The sequence below is a fragment of the Apis florea genome, unplaced genomic scaffold (genome assembly GCF_048593485.1).
Source record: "Apis florea isolate Af1SG1 unplaced genomic scaffold, ASM4859348v1 contig_3195_pilon, whole genome shotgun sequence".
NCBI lineage: Eukaryota > Metazoa > Arthropoda > Insecta > Hymenoptera > Apidae > Apis > Apis florea.
Window position 1 is genome coordinate 646,097 of NW_028256722.1, and position 23,082 is coordinate 669,178.

General features: G+C 23.3%; 3 protein-coding genes across 11 annotated transcripts; 1 reads left to right on the forward strand and 2 right to left on the reverse strand.

Moving 5' to 3' along the window:
• Positions 1–1,011: 1,011 nt before the first annotated feature.
• Positions 1,012–3,233, reverse strand: Spt-I (serine palmitoyltransferase subunit I). Of its 2 annotated transcripts, XM_086910688.1 has the most exons (3): positions 2,823–3,030; positions 1,759–2,681; positions 1,012–1,680 (listed from the first exon to the last, which is right to left on the reverse strand). In XM_086910688.1, exons 2-3 carry the CDS (start codon positions 2,654–2,656, stop codon positions 1,175–1,177), a joined length of 1,404 nt encoding a protein of 467 aa, XP_086766814.1. In that variant the 5' UTR covers positions 2,657–2,681; positions 2,823–3,030; the 3' UTR covers positions 1,012–1,174. The 2 variants fall into 2 exon arrangements, with proteins under 2 accessions (XP_086766814.1, XP_012344718.1); XM_012489264.3 differs by having other exon boundaries at positions 1,759–3,233.
• Positions 3,028–21,357, forward strand: capt (adenylyl cyclase-associated protein 1). Of its 5 annotated transcripts, XM_003695630.4 has the most exons (9): positions 5,533–7,995; positions 8,701–8,907; positions 11,053–11,407; positions 11,493–11,777; positions 11,916–12,154; positions 12,232–12,410; positions 12,512–12,718; positions 19,177–19,320; positions 19,412–21,357. In XM_003695630.4, exons 1-9 carry the CDS (start codon positions 7,335–7,337, stop codon positions 19,493–19,495), a joined length of 2,361 nt encoding a protein of 786 aa, XP_003695678.1. In that variant the 5' UTR covers positions 5,533–7,334; the 3' UTR covers positions 19,496–21,357. The 5 variants fall into 5 exon arrangements, with proteins under 5 accessions (XP_012344717.1, XP_086766804.1, XP_012344716.3 ...); XM_012489263.2 differs by lacking the exons at positions 5,533–7,995; positions 8,701–8,907 and adding an exon at positions 3,028–3,526; XM_086910678.1 differs by lacking the exons at positions 5,533–7,995; positions 8,701–8,907 and adding an exon at positions 3,555–3,839.
• On the reverse strand, positions 12,797–19,080 carry LOC116414752 (uncharacterized). Of its 4 annotated transcripts, none has more exons than XM_086910670.1 (7): positions 18,938–19,080; positions 18,629–18,834; positions 18,213–18,499; positions 17,912–18,085; positions 17,499–17,829; positions 17,187–17,357; positions 12,797–17,111 (listed from the first exon to the last, which is right to left on the reverse strand). In XM_086910670.1, exons 5-7 carry the CDS (start codon positions 17,802–17,804, stop codon positions 12,990–12,992), a joined length of 4,599 nt encoding a protein of 1,532 aa, XP_086766796.1. In that variant the 5' UTR covers positions 17,805–17,829; positions 17,912–18,085; positions 18,213–18,499; positions 18,629–18,834; positions 18,938–19,080; the 3' UTR covers positions 12,797–12,989. The 4 variants fall into 4 exon arrangements, with proteins under 4 accessions (XP_086766796.1, XP_086766795.1, XP_031773675.2 ...); XM_086910669.1 differs by having other exon boundaries at positions 18,698–18,834; positions 18,938–19,079; XM_031917815.2 differs by having other exon boundaries at positions 12,797–17,357.
• Positions 21,358–23,082: the final 1,725 nt, after the last annotated feature.

The window sequence follows — 23,082 nt, forward strand, 5'->3', positions numbered from 1 at the left end:
ACATATTATGTTTCTTTATTAATAATTTTTTTTCCTTAAATTATTACATATTTAATCTTTAAATGAATTACATTAATTTAGTAAAATTTTAATGATATAAGAATATAAATTTTTTAAAAATATTTTTAAATATAATATAAAATATAACACTACATAACAAATTTTAATTTTTTTAAATTATGATTTGATTCGTAATCAAAATCACGGTCATCATCGAATATCACTATTTGCCGTATATTTTGTTAAATTATTTCATTTTTATATCACAAACAAAAATGATTCTATAGCTTCTCTTAATGCTTTAACAAAAGAATTTTTTTCATCATTCTGGTTAGATTTCTTCTATATCTTCAATTTTTAAAATAAATTAAAAAATACCAAAAAAAAAACAAAAAATGAATGCATTTTGTATATTTTCTTTTAATTTTTATCATTATTTACACATATGTAAATGTTTCAAAATGATTTAATAAATTATTTATATCATTTTATTTGGATGAATCCACAGAATCATACAGAAAGTAAATGAATAACTATCATTATAAGGAGACAAAAACACTTCCAAAGTTAAAAAATTAATTTTTTTTTTTATAAATGATTTTTTCAAGAATTGTAGATTTTGGAAAAAAATAATTTGTAAATTCAATACATTAAAATTTATAAAAACAGCTAGTAAAAATTATAAAATTAGATACATATTTAAAAATGTAACATATAATAACTGTAATATGACATAATATAATAACCTATAATATAAAATATAATACAAAATAATATAATATAAAATTTAATAAAATTAATATAATAATATATTTAATAATATAAATACATATAAATAAATATAATTTGAAATGATAAAAAATCATATATTATTTTTTATATTTATTTATATAAAATTGCATATAATTTACATTTAATTTAGATTGAATTTTAAATAAATCTTTGCAATATAAAATAATTATCATAATAATATTAAAATGGGGTAGTATTAAATAAAAAATAAAAGTCAAGTTTATAGAAAAGAGGAAAATACGTTTATATAATTAATAAAAGATTTTTCTGTATTATACAATGTATATGAATAAGTATACATAAATAGATAAAAATAATTTGTATATAAAATAATATATATGAAATAATAATGATTTCTTAATATTTTTTATTTTATTTTAATTTATATTGATAAGATTTCTTCAGCGCATTTTTTTAATACATTCAATGCAAAATCAATATCATTTTTGTTAAGAAGTGTAGAAATACAAAGCCTTAAACTAGGCCTAGGTAAATTTTTTTCTGCTTCTAAGTAGGCAGGAGTTATAACTGCTAAATTATTTTCAATACATTTATCAGAAATCTTAGAAAGCAATTTTTCTTCTGTAGCACGATCTAATCTATTTTTTAAATATATATGTTTTACTGGAGATTCTGGAAAACTTAAACATTCTAAACAATGAATGTTTTGAAGGCCATCATTTATGGCTATGCAATTATCTTTTAATGATTTAAATATCTGTGGATTATTTTCCATAATATCTAAAGAAGTAATAGCAGCAGATGTTAATAATGGCGGTAAAGATGCAGAAAAGCAATATCCAAGTCCAGATAAACGTTGATGTTCAATAATAAATGATGTACCTATACAAAAACCTCCAATAGATCCCATTGCCCAATCCAAAGAACCTATAAAATTTATAAAATATAATAACAATATTTATAACATTTTATTAATGGTAATTACAATATATATAGCATTATTACCCATAATCATATCAATTTCATGTCTAGGAACATCAAAGTATTCAGTAATGCCTTTTCCATGTTCACCCAAGGTTCCAAATGATATTGATTCATCAATAAATATTCTTAGTTTATATTTTCTACATAATATAACTAATTCTGGTAATGGACAGATATTTCCAGTATTCATATAAATACCCTCAACTATTAAAAAACGTTTAGTTTTAGCTGCTTTTTTAGGATTTTGTTTATCAAGTTTTGCTTGTTTAATTAATAAATTACAAAGATCATTCACATCATTATGTTTAAAATAAATAATATTAGCTTTAGTTGCATCTAATCCTTTTTGTATAGCAAAATTTACTTTTTCATCAACATATACAAGATCTTTGCGCTTACAATATGCTGCAATTGCAGATGCAATTGTACTAAAACCATATGAATATACAACGGCATCTTCTGTATCTGTATAATTTGCTAAACGTTCTTCTAATTCAAGATGAACATCAACAGTACCATAAAATCCACGTGGACCACAAGAACCTACTCCATATTTTCTTATCGCTGCTATTGCATTTTTCTCTATTTCATGATTTTCAGTTAAACCTAGGTAATTATGTGTACCTAAATTTAAACAATCTTTTCCATCTACTACTATTCTTTTACCCGCTCTAGATGTTATACATCTTGGATTTAGTGATAAATGATTTGTTTGTGGATTATTTATAAGAGGTTCAGGCTTCCATTCTGCAAGTTTTTTTTCAACTTCATCTTCATTTATTTTTTTATGACTATTATAGTATCTTTTACTAATAAACCAAATAAGTAAAATAATCAAAAATGTTTTTATAAATATATGATATTGAGGAATTATACTAAGAATATTCATTGACTCAATAAATATAAATTTTGTGCTCATGTTTCTGGTTATATGATATTTTATCCTGTTTTAATTACTTATAGTTTAATTTAATCACTTTATATATATTTTATATATTAATAATACTTTATATATTATTTCATATTATTTTTCATTGAAATATAAGTACAATATATATATAAGAATATATACTTTAAAATCTTACCACCCTTTAAAATAATTAGTCGAATTTAGAGTATTAATAGTTATATTTTGAAAATGAGTTATAAAATTTTAAATCTTAATTTTATATAATAATGAATATTATCAAAAAAATTTAAATAAAATTACATAATTATTAGATAAAATTACAAGTGACTAATAACTGCGATTACTTTTTTCGAAGAATCAAGTAAAAGCCAGATGGCAGCACTAATATATAATATTATATACATAAATAAATGCAGAACATTTAAAATATTATCTTAAAATATTATTATTATTTAAAACATTTTACAATTTATATAGAGACTCAGTGATGATTCTATTATAGTTTTAAATGCATATTGATATATAAAATTTATTAAAATGTATAAAGATAAATTTAATATTACTTCAGTAATGATGTATTGATTTATCACATAACATTTTTTTATTTTTATTAATATGATACCTGTATTTATAAAATTCTATAAGATTAAAGAAATTTTTTTTAAAGATAATGTTCGAACTTAGGCGCATGTGTGATAAATTCTAAACTTACACAATAGCAAGAGTAGTACTTCCGGTATCCGGCAAACGCCCCAGTACATGTATTAATGTTGTCAGATTGAATTCTCACATTTATGTATCGTAATTGTGTTGTTATCAAGTCAATTGTCATAGAGTAATAGTGTAAATATTGCTAAATTTCAGTAAGGCTTCGTATTGGTAAGTAAATACATATTTTTTGAACTATACATACTAATACATCTCACTGCCGCTAGATACATATTAACAATGTTAAAAACATTTTATTATTTATGGAGTTTCCGCAGTTTATATCTATACTTTAATGTTATATATATAAATATATGCGGAAATTGTAATTATATTATATAATAAATGATCAAATAATTGTTTGATTTTTTTTATATAAGATATAAAAGTGCATTTAGTTTGGTTATATATGTGATTATACTTGTGTATACTTATCTCCTGCTGTTTCGATTATGAGTCATATTGTGCTGACACTTGATACCTGGTAATGTATTTTAACAGTTTATAATATTTAAAAATTATATGAATTTTATTAAATAAATTGTGCGATATAGATTTTATTTTATATTCGTTATTAAAATTTATATTATTTTCTTTTATATTTACTAAAACTTGAGATTTATAATTATAATAAATAATAAATATATAATAAAGTACAAATGACGATGAAAGTTTTTAATGAAAATAAATTAAAATTTATTAATCATATTATAAAGAAAAATTTTTATCTGATATATTTAAAATAACAAAATTTAATATAACAGATAAAAATATATATAAATTTATATAAATGTTTTTTGATTTTTTATTTAAAATTGTAAGTTTTATCATAAAATAATTTCATTCATTTATCAATTATCAAAATATTGATTATTGAGATTTTGTATTATTAGGTTGGTTATATGTTCCTATGATTCTTGTGCAAGATTAAAATTCCGATGTGAAAGCTGACGAAGTAAGTCCGTTATTATCATTCGTCACATACATATCGGACGTATTAATTTTTACATTTTAATTCAAATATTTATATTATATTTTTAATAATCATTTATATATATAGCAATTAAAAAATTGTTTGCAATGTCTAAAGTTAGTAAAACAATAGAAGATAATTCGCGAATGGTATCAGGTAGTTATAAAAAGATTTTAAATATGTGGAAAAATCGTGAGTATTAATTAATTTTTACATAATATAACAAATTATGATATTATATTATTATTTATAATATTTGATTTATGAAAGACGAATATATTATAAACACATTTACACATGTTTTATTTAATAATTAATTATAACATAGTTATAGTTATATTATTTAATATTAGTTACAATATAATTAATTACTAAATAAAATATGCAAAAGATATATAAAAAATATTAATTATAAATTTATTATTATCATTATAACATATTTAAATATATATTTATATTTATATTATATTATATATATTTATATTATGATAAATTCAAATTCAAGTATATATTTATATTTTACAAAATAATGATTAACACTCTATTACTTATTTTTACTTTTCATATCATAACTTATGATATTTATTTATAATTTTATATTAATGCTATAATTTATAAAATAATAATATTTCAACTTTTTTCTAATTTAATAGTAGAAATGTGTCATTATCAGCATGAATTATATAAATCATAATAAAGAATAAAATACATTGAGATATACCGGAAATGATTTGTAATATGAGTCATTCAGAATTATATTTAAATGTATATATTTATTATTTCAAAATTATCTATAAAATTAAATAAATATTTTAAAATTTGTTATTCATATTATTCAAATTTATTATTCATATCATTTAAAGTATTCATCATCAATTAAAGTATTATTTTTTATAATATTAAAATTTTATGATGGATTAAATTTTATGATTTCATTTATTAACTATCTTTTGTTAGCAATAATATTTTTTAATTTAAATAATAATCTTATAGCTGTAATAATAATTTTGTAATTATAACAATAATAATCTTATATATATTGTTATGAAATATAATAATTTTAATTAAAGTTTGACAGTTCTATTAGGAATAAAGTTAGATTTCAAAAGTCATGCACGTGATTTTGTACTTAAAGTACTTGCAAAAATTTCGGGTCTCGACCACTCCGTGGCAGCACTGAATGCCGGTCGAAACCTAAAGCGGTAGAGCATTGCGCCGGTTGCTTCCAAAGTAGACTGTTTTCGAGAGTAGTCACTCCGCCCTTTAGATCTCGTGAATTAATTCAAGATTTTCATTCACAATGTGCATTATTATTTGAATTTATTATTTTTTTAAGTGTTAGTAGCACTGAAATAAATGTGAAGTGTAATATTTATCGTTTTTTAAAAATTGGACAATGTTCTAAAAATCAAAAAAAATTTTTGTTATTAAAGAAGCTATTTTAGAAAAAATAATATCAAACTAATGAGAGAAAAAAGTATAAAATGGTTGTGTAAATTTTTGAGTAAAGATTAATCCGTTGTATAATAATTTTGTTCAGCACATTGTTAATTATGTTCTGTATAATTCAATTTATACAATTGATTTATTGCAGATAAAAATATTTAAATTTTCTATGATAATTGCGCATTTGTTCATATATAATTCAGTTCATCGTGTTATTTATATGTTATTAAAGCCAAAATGTTTATGATGATATTATTTATATATGTATATTTATTCATTGACTAATGTTTCTTATTTCTTTGTTTTTATTATCCCATGTTTTTATCATAAAAAATTGCTTGGAAAAGTTTATGGTTATTATTAGAAAAAAATTTATATATTTTTTTTTTATGCAAAATTTATTATCTTTGTATTTTTTTTATTCAAAAGTTATAAGCACTTAATATTTTGAAATATTTAAGAATTGATTTTTTTTTATATGTAGTTAAAATATATGTGTAACCTTCATTTTCATATCTGTTATACTGATTTGAAAAATGTAACGTAAACTTGGGCGTTGTTGGAATCGATCATCACGCCATTAAGGGAAATTTGCGGGGAAAGTATATGATAGATTTTATCCATGTACAATTTCTTAAAAATATTCTAATTTCGTTGCAAATAATTATATATGATAATGTTATGAAAGTTTTTCTAAAAACTGTTGCTTATAAAAAATAGAATAAGTAGATAAAAATTACTTAAATATCTTATCTTTATTATATTAACAAAATAATAAATATAAATTTCTTTCAATAATTGTTGATTGTTAATAATTGTATTAATGTTAATCAAGTTATTTATGAATAACTTGTATAGAGAAAGAAAATAAGAGGTATTAATTAATGATTTTATTATTTCTCTTACATTATGTATTTAATTGTTAATTTATAATATTAATGGATATATACATTAACTGATTGTAAGAAAATGTAATTTCTATGACTGTACACTGAACAATTTATAGTGCGTGATTCCCGTGGGAAATCCGGTTGAAACATATGTATTCGTTATTTAGTTCCGTTGCTTGAGAAAGACCAGCAGAACTAAAATATTTAAGAACTACTATTGACTGTGAGCTTAAATTATAGCTTAAATTATATTCGGTGTTATTATCTTCGATATTTTCAATACTCGTTATATATTAAAAAATGTTTATGCTGTTTTCTATTATAATTGTTACAATTAAAAAATATGATATTTAATCTAAAATAAAAATATTAAATTTTAAATTAATTGTCAATACACATGTTTCATATTATGAGATTATTCATATTGTACAAGTTAACATCTTTTTTTTATTAATACAAAAAAATCATCTTGATAAATTTTATCGCATTTTTCAAATCGATTGATTCGAACGGATCGATACTATCGATATAAACCGGGTGGAAAAAACGATACCACATGATATATACATATTATATAAGTGTATCACTATTAGTTTGAAAGTATCAAAGTTCAGTAAGCACCGAAAACTTTTATTACTGATACAACGAAAATCTATAATATATATTGACGATGTTTAAATGCTGTGTGTGCAACAAAAACTCAAAGAAAGAGAAGCCGAATAGCGAAATGATGAAATCGACGCCAAAGCAAAATCAAAAAGCGGTTGATTCGCAATTGGTTAATACTGATTCTTTAAAAACTGAGGAAAATGGACCGATCGGAGGAGAAAAGAAACTAAACGGTAACATACAAAGATTTGAGAAAATTTCTTCGTCGATGGAGAATAACGGTGTAGAAATAATCGACGATTTAACTGTCAAGAGTCCATTACCTATCGGCAAACGAGATGAGAATAATGATAATTCTCGATTACGAATAGAATCGATAAAAAAATCAAATGATGTTGACAATAATGATGATATAGAAAATGCGAGTGATCGAACAAATATAGAAAACAAAAATAAAGAGGTAAACGGAATTAAAAATGCAAATAGAAATGAAAAAGTAGAGGAAAGTGATAATATAAGTGGAAATGATGATGGGAGTAGTGAGAGTGGAGTGATGAAGGCAATATTAAATTCTGGAGTTCCTGGTACTATTAAAACCAATCTTTATAATTCTTCCGCATATATCGAGAGAACGATTGATGATGGACCGGAAGAGGAAGGTGATGATTCCGTTTTCGAAGCTTGTCCGAATGATACCAATGCGAATAAAAAAACGCCGCCAGGTATATTTTCATTGCGGAGTTATAATACATGTATATGATGGTTGATATACATTTATTTAAATATGCAATTTGCTCACTTCACATTTTATTTTCATTTTTTTGCTAAAATTTCTTTATATTCGATTTACTTTATTAATATTATAAATCAAATCATTTTATTCGTTTTACTTTTAATAACAAATATTATTTTTAATGAGATTTTATTTTAATCATTTAAAATTATAATTTATTTGATAATTTATTTTTTATTTATATATTATTTCATTAATTCTTCAATCTTTTAGTTCAATCATTAGACATATATATATATATATATATATATATATATATATTTATTTATTTATTTATATTATTATTATAATCATAATATTATATTATTATTTGTTATATATAATATCATAATATTTATTTATTTATATATATATATATAAAATTATTTTTTTTATGAATATAATCTTGATCAAACTATTTTGAAATAATAAAAATATCAGATTTTTATAAAATTAAAATTAACCAATTTACATAATGAGAAATATGAATCGATTCATTCATCTTACTGTGTTTCTTTTAAAATATTAATTTTCATGGCAACTTTACTATTATTTTTATAAAATTGATTTTAAATTATGAGTGGGGAAATTGCATTCATTGAGTAACACATACCTAAATAGACGAAATATCTATATTCGGATATACAATGCGCAGTTTCATCAATTCCTCGGTGGCTTTCGGAAGAAGAAGATGGCGATTCAGAAGAATGCAGTGGAATGCAGGAACCACCGGCGACGCCAGTTGCTCGTGATGAACTAGCTTTAAGACGTCATAGATTCTTCTCCGATTTATTGCATGCCGCGCAAAACGCGACGGAGCACAGAGTGAGATTCGACCCCCTAGGACCGATGGTGCACGCTGGTTAGGGCTCATTCTAAATCCATTTCTTATTTTGTATGATTTTTAAATCTTCTGTTCGAATTTATTTGTTTATTAACTTAAGAGTATTGAATACAAGTATTAAAGAAATTTATTCTTATTTGTCGATTATGTTTTAGAATGAAAAATATTTTGTGAAATTGTTTGAAATTGTTTGAAATTGAAACTAATGAAGTGTATAACATGAATATAATATAACATATATGTATGTTAGAATATTTATGTAGTTAAAAGTTAAAAAGTTTTAAAAATATTAAAAAATTATTTAATAACATCTATTTAAATTCAGACTAAAATTATAATATTTTGTGTTTTTGATATAATAATTTATCGTTTATGTTTAAATTTGAATTTATATTTTTATATTTTAAACCATTATTACAATGGAATTTATGATAATATTTATTTATAATTTTTATTAAATCTTTCATTAAAAATTATGGTAAAATTTTAGTCAAATATAACTATAAATGTTGAGGGAAAAATGCATTATATCTATTTATTATTCAAAACGAAATTTTTTAAGCGATCTTAACAGTTTGCCAAAATTATTTTGTTCCAAAACAATCTATATACATATACTTACATTTATATTTTATTTTATTTTTTTAATAATATTATTATTTTTTGTTTTTTATTTTTGTGAATATTTGATTTTAAATTTTTTATTAAAATTTAAGCATAGATAGCATATATATATATAATATATATATGAATCTTTATATATATATATATAAAAGATTCATATGAATATGTATTGCGAATTGTTTTTCATTATTTTATTATTCATTTCTAAATTGTGAAATGTGACAAAATTTTATATTGATTTCATACATGTTATTGGATGATAGTATTATTAGTTACTATTTTTTACTTTTTTACTTTTTACTTTTATTTTACTTTTTACTTTTTAATTTTCAGTTTATTATTTGATAAGTTATTTTCATTAAAAAAAAAAGTTACTAAAAATATTTTATATGATTTTTTGGTTTTTTTTAAAACTATTTATTTTGTTTTAATTGTAAATATAAAATATCAATTAAATATTATAATAATATTATTTTCAATTTTATATTTTTAATTTTATACAAATGAGTAATTATACATATAATATAAATAATAATACGAAGTATTTTAATTATTAATTATTTATGATTCTGTGAGATTCTATACAGAGTGATATCTACCTACGCATGATTCAATTTTCGCAGATTTCCTAAGAATAGTTCGCGGCAACTCGTGTTGAATATCATTAGAACTGTAGTTTAGTTCTTCGAACGTTTCTGAAAAGACTATATATTATTTTCTATGTAAAAATCTTTATCTATATAAAAATAATTTTTAATTAAAAAAAAGGATAATTGTGAAATTAAAGTGCTATTAATCATAAATTGAAGCAGCGGTAACGAATTAATTTTTTATTATTTCATATCTTATTATAAATTTAAAACTAGTTAAAAGAAGTTATTTTTAATTTTGATTCTAATATATCTCATGAATTTTTAATTAAAATTGATATGAAAATTAATTGTAGTAATATGAATTTGTTTTAAATTAGAATTTCTAATATAATTTAATATAATTAATTTTTATAAAGTTTATTTATTATGTGTATTTATAGATATGAGATAATCATATATTTAAATTAATTTTATATAAATATTTTCAAGTATACATAATTTTATTTAATCAATTTGTATGAATATTATATAAATTTATAATCTAACATTATTTATTGCTTGCAATTTAATGATCTAGTGGCTATGGATGTTGATGTAACTATTTATACATTCATTCTATATTTAATATATCCGCTATAATTACGAATTTTTGGAATATATCTCTGATTAATGAGAATTTTATATTTTATAATTGATGTATGACATGATTATTAATTTAGTTGTGAATTTATTATTTTCTGTTTTCAAATATTACATTTATTATAAAAAATATTATTTCTTAATACTTACCTTTTTTTTTTACTAAATTTTATGGACATATAAATTATATTTTTTTATTATTTGCATGTATTAATAATTATTTTATTAAAAATAAAAAATATAATTTTCTTATATTAACAATTTTAGAACATTTCAATTTTAAGTAAAAAATGTATTATAATTGAAGGTTGTGAAGTTAATGAAAAGGAAGAACATTTAGAAGAATTGGTAAATAGATTAGAAAACGTTACAAGAAGATTAGAAAAAGTAAGAGCCCAATCTACAATTGAAACTCAAGATTCTGCTGTTCAAACAAGTACACCATCACCAAAAAGGTCTCAATCCATAAAAAATAGTGATTCAATACTATCTGCCTCATCTTCCCATTCAATAAATAAAAAAATAGCAGATAATTTTATCATCATGTCAGTCGCAGGATATGAAGATTTTTTAGCTGGTCCTGTGAAAGAATATCTGCAACTAAGTGAGAAAATTGGTGGTGATGTAGCTACTCATAGCAAACTTGTAGAAAAAGCATTTAAGTAAATACTTTATACTAATAAATTCCAATATTTTTCAGATTGTATATATGACCATGTAAATTATTATTATAATTTTTTTTTGTAGAATTCAATTGGAATTCATTCAAACTGCAGCAAGTCGCCCATCTCCAGCAAATCAATCAGAACAAATTTCTCTTCTTGCACCTACATCTACACAAATTCAACAAATTCAAGAATTTCGCGAAAAAAATAGAGGATCTCAATTTTTCAATCATTTATCAGCAATTAGTGAAAGTATTCCAGCTTTGGGTTGGGTTGCAGTATCACCTACTCCAGCTCCTTATGTGAAAGAAATGAATGATGCTGGACAATTCTATACAAATCGTGTTTTAAAGGAATGGAAAGAAAAGTAAGTTTTTATTTTAGATCTTTAATTAACTCAATAATAAATCAAATATTTTCCTTATTATTTTCTATAACTTATAATTTTCTTTATATTAGAAATTAATTATTGATATAAAGTTCATATAGTTTTTTATATCTACAGAGATAAAATACATGCTGAATGGTGTAAAGCTTGGATACAAACATTAAGTGATCTGCAGCAATATGTGCGTCAACATCACACTACAGGACTAGTATGGGCAAAAACTGGCTCTGCACCAGCAGGTATACCACCACCTCCACCACCATGTATGCTCATGACAGATATAACACCAGCAAATATTAGTGATGATAGAAGTGCTCTTTTCGCCGAAATTAATCAAGGAGAAGCTATTACAAAAAGTAAATATAATAGTACAGTTATTAAATACTAATTTTATTCAAGTAGTAATATCTTTAAAATTAATCAATATTTATAGATTTAAAGAAAGTTACATCAGATATGCAAACACATAAAAATCCTTCACTGAGAACTGGACCAGCACCATTTAAAGCACCAATTGTTGGTAATGCTGTACCAATAAAAACAGTACCATCTGCAAATGCACCAATTGATAAACCACCTGTATTTACAAGAGATGGAAAGAAATGGCTTGTGGTAAAATAATATTTATTATTTTATTTTAAATAAAATATTATTAAATTTTATTAGAAATATATTTTATTTATAAAACATTTATATATTTTATTTTATTATAGGAATATCATAAAGGTAATAAAGATTTACTTATTGATAATGTGGAAATGAACAATGTAATCTACATGTTTCGATGTCAAGATAGTACTTTAGTTATTAAAGGCAAAGTTAATTCCATTGTTATGGATTCATGTCGTAAATCATCTGTTGTTTTCGACTCCGTTGTATCGAGTATTGAATTCGTCAATTGTCAAAGTGTGCAAATGCAGGTATGTTATTTATTTTTATTATATATATTATTTTATTATAAAAAAAGCAATAGGATTTAATTTTTATTATATAAAATATTATGTAAAAAATATATTTATTTCCAAATAAGTATATACATATACAATATAATTACATTTAGTTTATGTTCTATATCATGAAATAAAAGTGTAATATTACAAAAAAAAAATATATATATATATATAAGTGCCATTATTAATTATGAATTTTATAAATACAGAAGAATATTTTATATTTATGATTAAATTTTGCTTAAATTTTTGTATGTTCCGATACAAGTTTTTTACAAATATTTTGCAATTCTCGTAAATGTACAAAATTGGATTCCTGATGAAGAATTTCTAGTAACGTTATATATTCCTCATTGTTTAATTCTTTAGGTGTTCCGCATATTTGAAATTTATTTAATGTACTTTTTGATATCTTTGAAATATTATCTAAATCCGATATCGATGTGCTTGTATCAACAACGGAAGGTTTAGCAGTTACATCGATTTCTCTTTGTTCAACGGATAAGAAACATAAATTTTTTAATTGACCATTTAGTAAAATATTTGACAACGAATTTTTTTGTGATTTCAATATTGATGATTTAGTTGACGTAGTTTCATTTAATTCATTACCATCTATAACAGAAGAAACGACTGTAACAATTTTATGTATTGTATCTTTCTCGTTCTTTGTAGAGGTCTCATGAAGTTCAGAATGTTTCTCGTTAACTTGATTTTCTTGCAATTGTTGCATATTTAATTTTCTATTCTTCATATAATCCAGAAATTTATTTGGATTCACTATTTTTGTAGTATTATCGTCATATTTTGTGAATATGTTAACATATATTATCATTTTTTCTTGCGAGATAATATTATTATCAGCATTTTCATTTACGTTATTTTGTACAATTTGCGATATTTTTATTGAATCTTGATTATGATTACCACTATTATTTATCTTTTCTGCATAATTTACTCCTTCTATAGGCGGATCATTACTTCTTATTTTACCTTCTACTTGAACTTCATCTGTTACATTTTGATTTTTGTTACATAAATTATCTCTCCAGGACATAGTCATTGTTAGTGGTCCTCTCGTTGGACTTTTAGGTCGCGATTCATTTTCAATCTTTCGAGCTGCTTCCAAACGGCTTTTCAAAATCGGTATGCAAGATCTTGAAGACGTTTTCGGCGTTGGTGTCAAAGATTTTAAAGGACCTTTTAATTTAAATTTCGTTTCTAATGATTTAATGCAATTTATAGAATTTTTATTGCTTGGGAATTCATGTGGTTGTAATGTATCTTCTTTTAATAATTCGTTCGTTCGAAAACTTATTTGTGACCGTGATCTTTTTTTATCTAATTTAATACTATTTTCTGTATTACGCTTAGGTTCTGCCGATAGATCTCTTAATTTTGTATATGTTATATTTTTATTATTTTCTGTTTTAATTCGATCCGTGTTCAATAAATCGGATTTTAAGCATTTTAAATTCTGTAAATTTGTTTTCTTTAATTTTTCGATATTGGAAATATAGTTTTCATGACTTCGTGATTTCACTGTTGTATTTATTTTTTTTATTGTTTTATTTTCTTTCGTTTCCTTTGGAGAAATTTGTTGTGAAGATAGATTTGATGATGTAATATATTGTTCTAATTTTTCATTATTATTTACCGAATTGGGTAATATCTCATTTGATAAAACATTTTCTGTAGATATTAAATTATAATTTTTAATATCCTTATATGAAATTAAAGATTTGTTATTCAAAATATCATTTTCTTTTTCTGAAATTTTTCTTTCTTTAATTAACAACGTATTCTTATTTTCTGTACAAGTTTTAAGTGGATCATTTTCATTATATATTTTGTTAGATTCTGATAAATTTTGTTTACTCTCTGATCTATCATTTGGAATTTTGATAAAAGATTTGTCATTGTTTGTCAAAATTGGGAAATTTGTTTTTTTCTTTTCATTCAATATCGACATTGAAAATGTTTCGATATTATGTTTCAAATGTTTATTCTCACAACATAATTCATTTTCCTTATTATTTTGTGTATATATATTAGAATGTAAATAACCTTTATAAAGTTTTGAATTATGAGTATTTAATTTTATATTGGAACTTGAAGCTTCATCTGTAAAGTACATACTACTATGTGGAGAAATGAGATTGGAATAAGATTTATAAAAATCCGGGTCTCTAACTATTTCTTTTTTATGTAGATTTTCAAATGAATTTTGTATAGTTGAATTAATTTTTTCATCTTCAAGTTTATCATTTTTATTGTAATGAATTTTTGTTTCTTTATAATTATCTGTATTTGTTGTATCATATTTTTCAAGAGTAATTGTGTTTGTTGAATATGTTTTTATATTTTTCTCATCATCACTGAAATCATTGTTGACATTTAACCAATCTAAGTCCAATTTATCTTCATCTATTGATTTGTTAACTAATATTGTCACAGATGATGGTTCTGGATAATTAGAATCATTAGAAAAATGTATACAGGATGTTAATGAATCCTGTATTAAATTCATTTCAAACGAAGTTTCTTTACTTTCATTAAATGATAATTCATCATCATTTATTGGATCACTACTTTCAAGCAAATCATCTATTTCTAATATTTTATTCGCATGTACATGTGTCACTGTTTGTTCGAATAGCGAACATGCGCCAGGATTTCTTTTTAATGTTAAATTTGAATTACATGATAAAATTTCATTATCTTCAATATGTTCTTTATCATTCAATATATTTAGTTTTGATGTATCATCTATATTTTTAATACTTTTAACACTGTTATATTGTTTCAAAGATTCGGAGTTAAGAAAATTAGAAGTTATATTTTTATTGGAATTTTCAATTTTTTTTATTGAAGGAACTGTATCTAAATCTTGTGAAAATAATTCTACGCTATTAATATTTTGAGTTATAAATTCATTTATATTATTTATATGTGTGAAATGTTCTTTGAAATTCTGTGTTTTATTCACACAATCATAACATATTTGTTGTTCATTCATATTTGTTTCTGTTGTATTCAAACAACTTGAAAATGTTATAAGCTTGTCATTAGATTCATTCAAAGTATCATTTAAATATTCTATTTGCAAAGTACTTGGAATTACTTCTATAGATTCGTTTTCTTGAAAATGATTATGATTTGGTAAAGATAGCTGACTACTATTAATTGCATTTTCTTTCTGAGTTATATTACAAAAGCTAAAATATTCAGAAGGTGAACTAAGAGTGTGTTTTGAGTCCAAATATTTTTTATGTGTATTGAAATCATTTCGTTGAGTAAAATCTAATATATCATTGTTGAATTGGTTGTCTTGTTTTAAATTGAAAAACATATAAGTTCTACTGGTTTTTTCAGTAGAACTACTAACTGATTGCTCCTCTGATATGATATCCAAAAATTTAGATTGTAAACTATTATTAATATAAGAGTATTTACCATGATCTGATTCTGATCCGTTATTTATTTCTTCTTTTTTATCACTTGTATAACATAATTTTTCTAGTTCAACGCGCGTTAATAGAGCTTTTTTGAATTGCAATGCTTCTTGAAGTAACAATGCTGTCGACTTATCTTCAAATTCACTATCTTTTGATACTTCTGTTCGACTCGAGGTTGTTGTCATTATTACATCTTCATCAGTTTCCATTGGAATTGGATATTGATTGGAGAAACTGAATGACTTTGTTTGATTATTCTTGATGTATACATTTGGAAATGATGTTAAAGTTTCTGATATTGCAGTTTTTTTTTTATCTTCATTTCCATCAGAAGAATCAGATGAAAGAGTATAATAAATTCTTTCAGGAATTCGTTCGTATTTAACACTAGAGGAATATACAATTTGATTATTTGGAATTATCTCTAATTCATCATAATTTCTGGGGGATCTTTTTTCCGTAAGCAAACAATAAGGATCATTTATATTATTTACACAATATGCATTAAGCGTACTGGAATAATTTTGTATCGATACTATTGAACTTTTTATTGTTTCATCACTTTCATATAGTTCAGAACTATTAGAAGTTGTTTGTTGAATTTCCTTGCTGTTGTTTCTATTATTATTATTAAAATTTATTTTGGTTTTTTTAATTCTATTTCGATTGTTACCTTCTGTTGTAACTGAGACAAGTGTGTCCATAACATTTTGGCAGGTATTGTTCATTTTGTTATTGTCTTCCTGTTGTTTCTCTGATATTTTTGTCTCGCTTTTTTGTAACTCGTACATACGCAAAACATTATGTAAACTTTCTAATTTCTTTTTTACTTGATACAACGCTTCTTCAGACGTCTTTGTGTATTTTCTTCGTTCACATGGAATTAACATCTTCGACGTTAATTGCTGAGGAAACATGTCAGTATAAAATGATATATTCATTTTTGGGGGTAATAAACGTTTGTCAATTAATTGTAATACCGGATAAATCGCATTTGATAGTTCTAAACATTGATCGTTATTTTGTTGTTTGTTATCAATTTTTTCAAAATTCTTCATTTTTTTACTTTCCTCTTTTTCATCTTCATTTTCTTTATTGTTGAGATTTTCATTTAAATTAATTGGATTTGTTGTTTCAACATATTTTTGTTGCTGTAATAGGATTGAATACGTTATTAACAATTTTTTCCTTATAATGTAATATTCAAATTTAATATTGTCTTTTTTTTTTATTTTTTTTTTATTTTTTTTATTTTTTTTTTTATTTTCTAATATTTTATTTTATTCAATTACCTGCGTATCTGACCAAACATTTTTAATCGAGGATTCATAACTAATTTCAGACGAACTACAGATCAATCCAAGGTTTTTATTGCTATCATGTAATTCTTTCAAATATCTTTTGCAATCATCCATGGTTTTTGTGAATTTCTTACAAGCCATTGTTATTTTTCCGGTTTCAGTGTCTTTCACATCTTTTCTTGCTTTTCTTCCTGTTTTATTATATTTTCTTTTTGAAAATAATGGTAGCGATATCGCATTTCTGTATTGCATTTCATAATTTTCATTCTTGAATGTATCACAATGCTTTCGTTTCATTATATTTTTAAACGTAGAATTTAATCTAAAAATAAAATTACCTTAATATGTTGATAATCTTAATTATTAAAATTATTTGGAAAAATATTTTTGATATGTGATTATACTTTAGAGATTTGTCACTACTACTTTTAGACGATTTACTACTATATTCCACTGGTAAGTTTTCTTGCCGGAGATAAGGGTACACACTCTTTTTCTTTGCATCAAACAATTCCGTCAAATGATGTTCTGAAGGATAATACTTTGAATATGAAAGATATGATTCTTTATGTCTGGGGCTAGAAAAACAATTTTTTTTTCAATTTAAAATTTTTAATAAAATGCTATATATATTTTTATTTTTTTATATTATTTTAATCTTTTCTGTACTATTAAAAATTATTATTATAATTACAATTTTGATACCTTAATAAAACATGTTTTATCCAATTATTGCGGTCGTTAGGACTGGATAGAGTTAGTCTAAGATTTCGCAAATTTTTCTTGAAATTTGATTTCTGAACTTGGTGAGGTAGAGGCCAACTACCGTATTGAAGTTTATACGTCAATATGTTAACTTTCAATTCAAGATCTTCTACTTTGTATCCCACTTTATTGAGAATATCTTTATCGATAGCGGTGTTATTACTACGTTTTACTTTGAGATATATTACGCGCAGTAATATAATGAATAGAGAACATACGGCTACTACCTTCAAATATTAATATGGTTAGTAAAATATTTATATTGTAAAGGTAATTTTTTTAATCCTTTTTTTCATATGATAAATAGTGAACATAGCGTTCAGATATAAAAAGTCTTATCAGTTATAAGAACTTACCTGACCGCTATGTTCATGTATTCATAGACTTCTAATTCATTGCAAGTCAAAAATAATAATTCTCTGTACCCGCCAGACTATGCTTTCGTTCCTCAAGTAGTCGAGGACATCGGTTACAATCTCACTCCAAATATAATTTGCGATTGCTTTTGGACATTCTTTCCAATCAATTTCACAGATCATTTGCACAGGTTCAAGATTTCCGCCTGTTTGTCGATTAAGTGAACGAGATAGATTTGTTTGACTCGAAATATTGAATTTTAGTTATTAGTTATTAATTATATAGGAAAATATCGAAGAGAATCTTACCGAATTGCCAATGCATTTTGAAAAGAGGTGTAAAATCTGTTAGGTGTGTTATAAAAATCAAATTATAGGTTTCAAAATGTGATCAATTCCTATTTATAATTATTTTTACCTACACTATGTGAAATGTGGAAAATTGAAAAAAACTGCGATTAGCAGTTGTTATTTTTCGATATATAAATATCGATAATGTATATAAAGTGTGTACAAAATTAATTTATTTCCTTTTTATCTAATTATAGGTTTTAGGAAAAGTTCCCACAATTTCTATTGACAAGACAGATGGTTGTCAAATGTATTTGAGTTCGGAATCATTAGATGTGGAATTTATTAGTAGCAAATCTAGCGAAATGAATGTTATGGTACCTAAAGGAAATGGAGATTATGTGAGTTTATTAAATATTTAAATAAATAGATTTCTGTATATTTTTATATTTTCATTTTAATCTTTTCTTTTTTTGGTATATATTTTTACAGGTTGAATATCCTATACCAGAGCAATTCAAAACAACTATTAGTCCCAAAGGTTTGAGTACGATCGCAATTGATTCGCTGGGCTAAAGTAATTCAATTATTCGATAATTCAATTATTCATAGCCTAACTAAACGTCTGTCTACGAGTACAGCTCATTAGAAATATCATCTTCAGAGAATTTGTCGAATTATTATTTATTGCTTCTTTAACTAATTTAAGAATTATAAGAGAAGGATGGAGAATTAGGGAAAAATGCGAGTACATACAAAAGCATAGAATTATATTAGATAAATCGATTGAATGTTTTAATATCGCTGCCCTATCTTGTTTCGAACATATTCGCGTACTGTATGAAGATTATCGATTCCATTGCGAATGAAATTGGAATCACTTTAAAATGATGCTCAATTTAAACGAATCTTATTAAATTATATACTTTATAAACACGCAGATATTCGATTGTCTGCAACTCGATATTTTGTAATATAGTCATAATTAAATCTCTAGTAATATTGTGATTCGTCTAACAGGTGATAATGGAAGAAAATGGAATCGACATTCTTCATGGATATATTATTACGCACATTGGTGCTGAGATGAGGAGCCTGTAGATTGGATTAAAATGGTATGGACAAAAGTTTTTCTACTTTCAAATCTGACCTTTTATATATTTACACCATTTTTTATTGTGATCAAACTTTTGTCCACACCAAATTTGCTTCCCGAGATTTTTCAGTTGTACTCGCCATGGAATTGTCACTTGATATTCTTGACAGGAGAATAGAGGGTGATGCATATATAAACAATTTCTGAGAAATCAAAATATCAGGAAGCATTCACGAGTCATTTATACAATGTTAGTGATCAATCATATCGATAATTTAACCCTTTCGCTGCTATTAGCGCTATAAGTGCTCAAAAATGCTCTTGTACTTGTACAGATATATTTAATTTTTTATTTTAATGGACATAGTTGTGTCATAAATCATGGATTTAAATAAATTTCAGTAAATATCACTATACTGATATTTTCTACGTATTTTATGCATTCTATTATTATCATACGTATTAAACTTGGCCTGCAGCGAGAGAGTTAATAATATTAACTTTAGACTTTTGCATCACATTTATTTTACATATCATTTGTTTATGGTATTATTAGTTTTTTTTAGAAAAAAATTAATTAGAAATAAATTATTTCGTATCGGTATATTATAATAATAATATCATTTCGATTTTAATGTTTGAGCTTTTATTTTGTGAGTCTTCCGTGTTTATAAATGTTCGTGATGTGTAAATAAAATGGGATGCTAAATTTATTTTATGAATAACATCGATTTTTTAGGCGCGTTTGAGAATTTTCAAATTCAAAATGTATACGTAGTTAAAAATCATCAAAAAAGAAAAAAACGGTTGTGCAAAAATCTTGATAATCTAACCGTAAAAAAAGAACATTTTGAAATAATAAATGAATTATAAACTCGATATTGAATTTTAAAAGCGTGCTGTTTGAAATAAATTACATTGTGATTTTTAATATTTAGTATATTGTGCTAATCGTAGGTATAATCTAATATTAACTACTTAAAGGCACGATTTAAAATGACGTCATGATGTCATGATTTAAAATGATGTCATGATAGAATAATAATGAATTTAGCAGTTCGATCCTTTCTACTAAAGAGACGAAGGGAAAACTCGAAAGAGTTTATGACTGTTTTTATTATTTATACGATACTAAACATATTTGTATGATTATTGAACAATAGTTATTTGATTAAAATTATTTACCAGTAAGGATCGTGCTGCCCATAATGCAGTAATCCCTAACAATCTTTTTTTCGTTTTAATATCGATAGAGTATTATATCGAGATTAATATTTATTTCTCAATATGATTTTCAGTGCTATTTCTAATTGTCCTAATAAAACAAATTATACTATTTAAATCTTGTATTATAATTCTTCATACTGAACTTTTCAATTGAAGATATTATATTAATTAAAACGTTATTATTATGTTAATTAAAATGTTATTTATTATATTTTTCAGATAAAAAATTATGAACGAGAACTTATTTTTTTAAAAATTCTTATTTATTAGCATTAAAAGAATTTTTTTACATAATTAGATACGATATAATATATATACACATTATGTTAAAAAACTTCGAGTTTACAAAGAAACTGAAATTAATGAACATGATATACGTGGCCTTAAGATTCATTTTTGTAACTAATAAAGCAAAAGAATCAAAATGCCAGGTTTCTATGCTAATAAGTATTTATGAATTAACAACCGGATGATTCAAAAATACTATTCTTCGCAATTATTCATACTATTTTCGTAGAAATAATTTAATCACGAAGATTTTCTTAATATATAATCAATTAGTAAATCTATTCCTATAACTTAAACATATTATTGTTAATTATCAAACGCAAAGATAATTGTATAAAAGAGTATAAATCAGTTAATAGTGTTATTAATTATCATTAATAACTAAAATTTTTTGAAACATTTTACATTTGATGTTCAATACATACTCTCAACATATCATACTCTCTACATTTATCTTTAACTTTTGATTTCTAGCTATTTATTGCACATTTATATAAAATCAACGAATTATATTTCACAAAAATATTTCCATAGATGGAAAATTTCATATTTTAATGATGAAACATATTTTTAGTATTTGTGTTTTCACTATGTTTTTTAACTTTAAAAAATTCATTTTTTTTTATCTTCTTATGCTATATAATTGTTCTTAAAACTTATAAATTTATATAAATTCTTAATATAATATTATAATTATATTATATTATAAATATAAATTCATAAATTTTTTTATACATTAAAGTTCTTTTATTTTAATTAATTCGTTCGTTTAATACATAAAATGGAACGAATAAATACAAATACAATCAGTCTTCATTTCTATAAATTAATAGAACAATTACGTTCATCGCTACCGTCCGAACATTCTAGAAACCCATTACATATTCGAGATTTTGGCAAACACTCGCCTAGAGGACATCGATGACCTTTGCAGGAAGCTATTGAAGATCGAATATCTTCTCTGGAAATTATATGTTCGATCCAAGGAAGATAATGATGCACTTTCGTATAGACTCCAGGTCTGCCCGGTCTGGCACAACCATAACCGTTAGAAGTGATACCTAAAGAAAATCAGATTTAATAATTATTTTAATATATTTTGTATTTTAAACATAGACTAATTCGTATTTAAATATTTGTTGTATTATAAAATTTAAATTTATTATAATTTTTTTATTATATTATATAATAACTAATGTTAAATTATGTTTAATTAATTGAATTAAATATTGCAAATTAGTAATACATCATAAACGAGATATACTTAATATTCAATTCATTTTTTTTATGCACTCGGAGCATTAAGTAAAATCCCTTAGATTGATTTGGCTCAGAATAAGATTACACGATATTTTTAAAAATTAAAAAAAATATTATGTTATTCATAAACTATTTTTCATTTTATCAAATTTTTATTTAATCCAATGTAGCCCAAAATTGATGCATAAAAACTTATTATATCATAAATTAATCCCATCAAGAGAAATTAACTAATTTTTTAGACTATTTCTAAAAATAAAATTAAATGTTTTCAAATTTTTGAATATAATGT

Bases quoted from the DNA above. Each gene is read 5' to 3' on its own strand.
- Spt-I (XM_012489264.3), bottom strand. From the start codon at position 2,656: ATGAGCACAAAATTTATATTTATTGAGTCAATGAATATTCTTAGTATA. The intron at 1,681-1,758 runs GTAATAATGCTA...TAAATTTTATAG, and splicing joins TGAAATTGATATGATTATGG to GTTCTTTGGATTGGGCAATG.
- capt (XM_003695630.4), top strand. From the start codon at position 7,335: ATGTTTAAATGCTGTGTGTGCAACAAAAACTCAAAGAAAGAGAAGCCG. The intron at 11,778-11,915 runs GTAAGTTTTTAT...TTATATCTACAG, and splicing joins TTAAAGGAATGGAAAGAAAA to AGATAAAATACATGCTGAAT. The intron at 12,155-12,231 runs GTAAATATAATA...CAATATTTATAG, and splicing joins AGGAGAAGCTATTACAAAAA to ATTTAAAGAAAGTTACATCA.
- LOC116414752 (XM_086910668.1), bottom strand. The intron at 17,830-17,911 runs GTATAATCACAT...TTTTATTTTTAG, and splicing joins AGTAGTGACAAATCTCTAAA to ATTAAATTCTACGTTTAAAA. The intron at 17,358-17,498 runs GTAATTGAATAA...ATCCTATTACAG, and splicing joins ATGTTTGGTCAGATACGCAG to CAACAAAAATATGTTGAAAC.